The sequence below is a fragment of the Dipodomys spectabilis genome, unplaced genomic scaffold (assembly GCF_019054845.1).
Source record: "Dipodomys spectabilis isolate Male_0828 unplaced genomic scaffold, ASM1905484v1 ptg000615l, whole genome shotgun sequence".
NCBI classification, from domain to species: Eukaryota; Metazoa; Chordata; class Mammalia; order Rodentia; family Heteromyidae; genus Dipodomys; species Dipodomys spectabilis.
The window spans coordinates 140,001-147,756 of NW_024871292.1; the positions used below are offsets into that span (position 1 = coordinate 140,001).

Below are 7,756 nucleotides of genomic sequence, written 5' to 3' on the forward strand. Positions count from 1 at the left end.
ACAGATAGAGGATGGATGGATGGATAGATGGATAGACCCACAGAAATGGATCAAGCATACTGCATGTATCTGAGGTCTGAATTCCTAAATGAGAGACAGACAGACGACCCTGGCTGGTTGTGCGCATGCTCTGGGATCTCCTATAAACCCAAACCCTGGGTTTGCGGGGTTCTGTTAGGAAATGCTGGCGGCCGTCCCTGAGCCCGGAGCCCTGCTGGGGGGCGGGGGGGGGGGGAGAGCCCTGCTGGGAGGCGGGGGGTTGCTGCAGGGGAAGGCGGGGCTAGGCCCGGACAGAAGTCACAACTCTGCCCCCTCGGGCTCGGGCAGCACCGGCCGAGCGAACACGCCCAGCCGTGTGTGCCCGCCACGCCAAAGTCACGAGTGCCGGGCTGCCCTGCCCCAGTCACGGGAGTCCCTCCCATGTAAGGACACGGATGTGATCACAGCGGATTCTCAACAGGCCACAGAAGTGACCTGTGCGTGGGAAGGTCGGCATCAAGGTCACCTTGAGAAACGGAGAAAACACTGCGAGGACTTTCCCGAGGGGAGACACACCAGGAGGTACAATACGTCCAAAGACGCAGAGGAGGAGGCCGGGCGCCGGTGCTCACGCCTGGCATCCCAGCTACCCAGGAGGCTGAGATCTAGAGGATCAAGGTTCAAAGCCAGCCTGGGGCAGGAAAGTCCGGGAGACTCTGATCTCCAAGGAACCACTAGAAAACCGGAAGTGGCGCCGTGGCTCAAGTGGTAGAGCGCCAGCCTTGAGTGAAAGAGCTCAGGGACAGCGCCCAGGCCCCGAGTTCAAGACCCACGTCCGATAAAAAAAATAAAAATAAAAACTAAGAAGCGGGGAGGGGGATGGCACTCCCCCCTAAGAAGCGGGGAGGGGGAGCACTCCCCCCTTTTCTGGAATTGGACACCCGTCGGTGCCGAGGCGGGGTCCGCGCAGGTGGGTGACCCCCGGGAAGGGAGATGCTAGCCATGGGGTAAAGACGCGGCGGGGCCGGCTGGTCTGGGTTTCTAGTACATTCTCCATGACTCAGTTCTCCCTGCTTTTCTGCCTCTCTCTCTCAGTCTCTCCATGTCTCTGGGTCTTGCTCTGTCTCTCAGTCTCTGTCTGTCTCTGTCTGTCTGTCTGTCTCTGCCTCTCTCAGTCTCTCTCTGATCAAATCTCACCCCGGTTTTCTTTCCTGGGGTCCTTAGGAAACACCTGGTCATCGCTGCCCGGGAAGTACTTAGCTGAGCACCTGCAAGCACTGGCTTTACCTCCTCTGCCTCCCTCCACCATCTGCCCCTCCCTCCCTGACCCTGTCCCCTGGGGAGAGCAGGGGGGACGCCCAACGCCGCCTCCTCTTCCACGTGACAGCACCCCGGCCCCGCCGCACCCCCCAACAACGACACCGCACCCCACAAAGCCTCCTAGACAGTAAAGAAACTCTCTGACCGGCCCGAGGTGCTAGGGACACGGTTGTTTTTGCACAGAGGAGATTTCACAAACACGTTCCAGCCCTCAAGTACACATACTCTGTGTGTGTGTGTGTGTGTGTGTGTGTGTGTGTGTGTGTGCGCACCAGTCCTGGGACTTGAACTCAGGGCCTGGGCGCTGTCCCTGAGCTCTTCAGCTCAAGGTTGGAGCTCTACCACTTGAACCACAGCTCTGCTTCTGGTTTTCTGTTGGTTCATGGGAGACGAGAGTCTCACGGACTTTCCTGCCCCAGGCTGGCCTCGAACCGCGATCCTCTAGATCTCAGCCTCCTGAGTAGCCGGGATGACAGGCGTGCGCCCTACCCAGTGTGCCCACAGCCCTGCCCGTGTTGGCGGCCTACGCTGTGACAGACGGCAGGCGCTGGAAACAGCGAGGCCTTGCCAAGAAACCCGGAGTTCGCTCGGTCTCGTCTCCCACGCTTCTGTTCCCAGACTGCTGGCGTTGGCGGCGCGCGTGGGCAGGGGAAGAGAGCGCCGCGGGGGTTTTCACAGCTGACATTCTCCCGGGAGAACCCTGGGGCCTCAAATATCTTTCCTGGAAAGACGCTGGTCTGAGAGCCCAGGGAGACACGCCGGCGTCTGGTGCACAAACCAAACCCCGCGCCTCTTCCTCCCCTGGCCCAGCCTCTCGCTTCCTCTCGCCGGCCACCGTCCGTTTGCTCGGTCCCATGTTACAGGAGACTTTCCTTCTAAGCGTCCCAGAATGCTTTAAAACCTACGTGTACCTGTCGGGCGCTGGTGCTCACGCCTGTCATCCCAGCCACTCAGGAGGCTGAGATCGAGAGGATCGCGGTTCAAAGCCAGCCCAGGGCAGGAAAGTCCATGAGACTCTCATCTCCCATGAACCACCAGAAAACCAGAAATGGAGCTGTGGCTCAAGTGGTAGAGCGCCAGCCTTGAGTGAAAGAGCTCAGGGACTGAGGGCTCACACACACACACACACACACACACACACACACACACACACACACACGAAAGCCTGCAAACCTTGGCTCAGCTAGGCACTTAAAACAACAACAACAACAACAACCACCTCTGAATCATTCACGTCAGCAGAATTTGCTGAATTAAATAAACCCCAGAGGCCTTGGTGGTGCAAAAGCGCACGCCGGTCATTTGCACGCCCAGATCTCTGGATTTAGAAAACGTCCCATAGTGAAGACTTTCTGTTCCTGGTGAGGCCACTCACTTATCAAATCCCAGAGAAATGGCTGCACACCCCTGTGTGCATGATTATTTACTGAGATGATCGAAATGAACGGAGCTGTAGATCAGTGCCCCGGGAGACTCAGAGAGCCCGAAAACCAACCAAAGCACCACCACCCAAACCAAAACAGGACGAAAGCTCTGATGCCTTCCCTCCCCCCACCCGAGATCTGATTTCTCCTCCTGAGTGTGTGTGACCCGGGCATTTCCATACCACCGGGATATTGTTCTCAGCAAGAACTGCTCTAAGCAGACGTGAGCCAACATATGCAAAGAGCCAGCTCTCCATAAAGAACAAGAGCGACCACCAGAGATAACCACGAAATGAGACCGTGAGAAACGGCAGCCACTCACCGACCTGACAGACAGACGGACACACACACACACACACACACACACACACACACACAGGCCGCCTACCTGACTTGCCCACACCAGCTCTCCCGAATACGGCCAGCTTGACCTCTGCACTCTTAGCCATGATGCGCGCTGGTGGGATCTGTGGCGGATGACCCGGGGCTCAGCCTCTGGTATCACGGGGTCATGGTGAGGCTGGGGAGAGACCGCGGTCCTGAAAAGCAAGGGTGGTTTGGGAGACTGGTAAGTGAACAAGGAACCAACTCCTGGTTTATTGAGCACCTACTACCAGCCGGTCACAGGCCCCGGGCTGTGTATTTCCCAGTGCCAACTCCACCAGGGCTGTGAGACAGAATTTGTCCTTGGTAATGATGTAACCAATCAACAGTGGACTCAGAAATGAGGGATGTACTCTGGCGTGGTTCTAAAACAAACTACGTCCATGTTCACCTGCAGTAGAATTTTTTTGTCTGTTCATCGTAGGTCTTGAACTCGGGGCCCAGGCGCCGTCCCTGAGCTCTTCAGCTCAAGGCTGGTGCTCTACCACTTGAGCCACAGCACCACTTCTGGTTTTGAGTGGTTCATTGGGAGATGAGAGTCTCAGGGACTTGCCTGCCTGGTCTGGCCTTGAACCACGATCCTCTAGATCACAGCCTCCTGAGCAGCTGGGATGACAGGCATGAGCCACCAGTGCCCGGCTTCCTGCCAGTATTTTTTATGTAGAATTTTTAAAGACAGGGTAAGAGAGAGGAACAGACAGACAGACAGACAGAGACAGAGACAGAGAGACAGAGAAAGAAAAATCCTTCGGAAAAGCATCTCCACAGACATAACAACACGGAATTATCTTTTTACTTATATATATGTGGCTGACAAATTCGGGGGCCTGCCGTTTGCCTCAGATGGACGGACAGAAGGAAGGAAAGACGGCCATCCACGTCAGCTCATGTTTCCTTTGTCTCCCAAGGATTCCATGTTTTAAAAACCCAACTTCTTGCTAATCACTAATGGGGCAAACGCCAAATGCGGGTGCATCTGCTGCATCTGTCTGGCCCCGTTCTGTCTGGCACCAAGATCAAAGGCTTTCCGGGTGCAGTGGGGTCTGCTGGGCTGCTGCCCAGTCTCTGCCTCGATTTCCCCCCACGCCACGCCACCAAGAGAGAAACCCCTTGTTATCTATTCTATGCATTCATGCAATGGAGCAGACAGCCCCACGGCCAAGGGTCAAGGCAGAGGCCCGGCACATTTGCATATATTAGCTGTATTTGCATACATTTGAATACATTGGGTTCATCTGCATGTATTTGCGTGCCCTGCTGGGTAAGTTCCAGGATCGTCGCTGGTTAGCCTGTCCTTGAACGCAGGGTCACGCATCCTAACGTGTAATTTCACGCCACACCCTCCCTCCCCACGCTCTCATGGAAAGTCATTAAAACTCCTGCCAAGGAACCAGAGCCGGGGCCGGGGGCGCGCCTCAGGGTAAAGTGCTCACCTGGCCTGCACCAAGCCCCAGTACCCGATCCACAGAAAAAGCCAGAAGGGGCGCTGTGGCTCAAGTGGTAGAGCGCCAGCCTTGAGCACAGAGAGGCCCAGGGACAGCGCCCAGGCCCTGAGTTCAAGACCCAGAACTGACCAAAAAGCTGACAAGGAATTTTCAAAGTTTTTCCTTCCTTCCTTCTTTCCTTCCTTCCTTCCTTCCTTCCTTCCTTCCTTCCTTCCTTCCTTCCTTTCTCCTCCCCTCCCTCCCTCCCTCCCTCCCTTCCTCTCTTCCCTCCTTTCTTCTTATTTTTTATTTTGTGTCAGTCCTGGGTCTTGAACTCAGGGCTCGGGCGCTGTCCCTGGGCTCTTTCACTCAAGGCTGGCGCTCTACCACGTGAACCACAGCACCACTTCTGTTTTCTTCTGCGGATGTGGTGCTGCGGAATCGAACCCGGGGCTCCGTGCGTGCGGGGTGAGCGCTCCCCCGCATGCCCAGCTCCAAAGGAAAACATCTTAATGAAAGAAAAGCAGGGAAACGTGAAGTCTCCCAATGCTGGGTTCCTACCGTTAGCACAGACCGATGCCTGCGGCCATGATGCACCTGCGCTACAGACGCCCCCCAGGGCTGCGGCCACCCTACGCCCGGGGCCACGCGTGGCTGGTGTGGAGGTCACCCTACGCCCAGGGTCAGGCGTGGCTGGTGTGGAGGTCACCCTACGCCCAGGGTCACGCGTGGCTGGTGTGGAGGTCACCCTGGGTCTGGGGTCAGGCGTGGCTGGTGTGGAGGTCACCCTACACCCAGGGTCAGGCGTGGCTGGTGTGGAGGTCACCCTGGGTCTGGGGCCACGCGTGGCTGGTGTGGAGGTCACCCTGGGTCTGGGGGTCACGGTCACGCGTGGCTGGTGTGGAGGTCACCCTGGGTCTGGGGTCACGCGTGGCTGGTGTGGACGGTCACCCCAGGCCTGCACACGCTCCCATCCCCACAGCTTGATTCAGTGCGATGATCATCCGCACATCGAAGCTATCAACCCATCCACGCAACACGGACGCTGGAGAACATCCGAGGGCCATGTGGGTGTGTGTGCGTGTGTGTGTGTGTGTGTGCATGTGTGTGTGTGTGTGCGTGTGTGTGTGTGCTTGTGCGTGTGTGCGTGTCTGTGTGTGGGCATGTGTGTGTGTGGGTATGTGTGTGTGTTCGTGTGTGTGTGCGTGTCTGTGTGGGTATGTGTGTTGGGGTGCGTGTGTGTGTGCGTGTGTGTGCGCGTGCATGTCTGTGTGTGGGTATGTGTGTGTGTGTGCGCGTGTGCGTGTCTGTGTGTGGGTATGTGTGGGGGTGCGAGTGTGTGTCCGTGTGTGTGCGTGTGCATGTGCGTGCGTGTGCAGGCCGCGGTTTCTCGGTCCCGGGTGGGGAGGGCAGCTCTACAATTGTGAACACTCACACGCCTCTGCTCTGATGATTTCCCCCAGGATCACCGCGCACACGGGAACCCAGGCGGGTCTCGGGGTCCAGGATGACCCGCCCTCCTCCCTCGGATAACCTCCTCCTCCTCCCTCGGATAACCTCCTGCTCCTCCCTCGGATAACCTCCTCCTCCTCCCTCGGATAACCACCTCCTCCTCCCTCGGATAACCTCCTCCTCCTCCCTCGGATAACCTCCTCCTCCCTCGGATAACCTCCTCCTCCTCCCTCGGATAACCACCTCCTCCTCCCTCGGATAACCTCCTCCTCCCTCGGATAACCTCCTCCTCCTCCCTCGGATGACCTCCTCCTCCTCCCTCGGATAACCACCTCCTCCCTCGGATAACCTCCTCCTCCTCCCTCGGATGACCTCCTCCTCCTCCCTCGGATGACCTCCTCCTCCTCCCTCGGATGACCTCCTCCTCCTCCCTCGGATGACCACCTCCTCCTCCCTCGGATAACCTCCTCCTCCCTCGGATAACCTCCTCCTCCCTCGGATAACCTCCTGCTCCTCCCGCCGACACCCCGCCCTCTTCTCCGGGTCCCGCTCTCATCGCGGGGCGCCGCCCCCATCTCCAGGGCGCAGCACAGCCGGTGCCCGACCGCCTGGGCCGCGCAGACCCCACGGCGCCCCGCACAGACCCCACGGCGCCCCGCACAGACCCCACGGCGCCCCGCACAGACCCCACGGCGCCCCGCGCGCAGACCCCACGGCGCCCCGCACAGACCCCACGGCGCCCCGCCCCGCGCACAGACCCCACGGCGCCCCGCACAGACCCCACGGCGCCCCGCGCGCGCACAGACCCCACGGCGCCCCGCACAGACCCCACGGCGCCCCGCACAGACCCCACGGCGCCCCGCACAGACCCCACGGCGCCCCGCACAGACCCCACGGCGCCCCGCCCCGCGCGCAGACCCCACGGCGCCCCGCGCGCAGACCCCACGGCGCCCCGCGCACAGACCCCACGGCGCCCCGCGCGCAGACCCCACGGCGCCCCGCGCGCAGACCCCACGGCGCCCCGCGCGCAGACCCCACGGCGCCCCGCGCGCAGACCCCACGGCGCCCCGCGCACAGACCCCACGGCGCCCCGCACAGACCCCACGGCGCCCCGCACAGACCCCACGGCGCCCCGCGCGCAGACCCCACGGCGCCCCGCACAGACCCCACGGCGCCCCGCGCGCAGACCCCACGGCGCCCCGCACAGACCCCACGGCGCCCCGCACAGACCCCACGGCGCCCCGCGCACAGACCCCACGGCGCCCCGCACACAGACCCCACGGCGCCCCGCGCGCAGACCCCACGGCGCCCCGCGCAGACCCCACGGCGCCCCGCACGCAGACCCCACGGCGCCCCGCACAGACCCCACGGCGCCCCGCACAGACCCCACGGCGCCCCGCACAGACCCCACGGCGCCCCGCGCCGCGCGCACTGCTCACCTCGGCCTCCCGCGGCCCCGCGCCCCAGGCCCGGCGGCGGCGCTCGCTGTCCTGAGGCCCGGCCGCTGCGGCGCCCGCTGGGAAGGGCGCGGACAGCGGCGGCTGCGCGGGCCCGGGGGCGGGGCCTGGGCGGGGGCGGGGGCCTGGGCGGGGGCGGGGCCTGGGCGGGGGCGGGGCCTGGGCGGGGGCGGGGCCTGGGCGGGGGCGGGGCGGGGCCTGACGCAGGTCCGGGAGCGGGGACTGGGCAGAGCCTGGGCGGGTCCGGGAGCGGGGACTGGGCAGAGCCTGGGCGGGCCAGGGGGGCGTGGCCTGGGCGTGGCCTGGGCAGGCCCGG

The 7,756-nt window shown here is 61.9% G+C and overlaps 1 protein-coding gene across 1 annotated transcript in view; it reads right to left on the minus strand.

Annotated features, from left to right (window-relative positions):
• Window positions 1-7,485, minus strand: part of Rerg (RAS like estrogen regulated growth inhibitor) — a 19,087-nt gene extending 11,602 nt beyond the window's left edge. Inside the window, 2 exon segments of the mRNA XM_042671382.1 lie at window positions 3,112-3,262; window positions 7,423-7,485. Of these exon segments, the coding sequence (XP_042527316.1) occupies window positions 3,112-3,172 (61 nt within the window). The 5' untranslated portion in view covers window positions 3,173-3,262; window positions 7,423-7,485.
• Window positions 7,486-7,756: the final 271 nt, after the last annotated feature.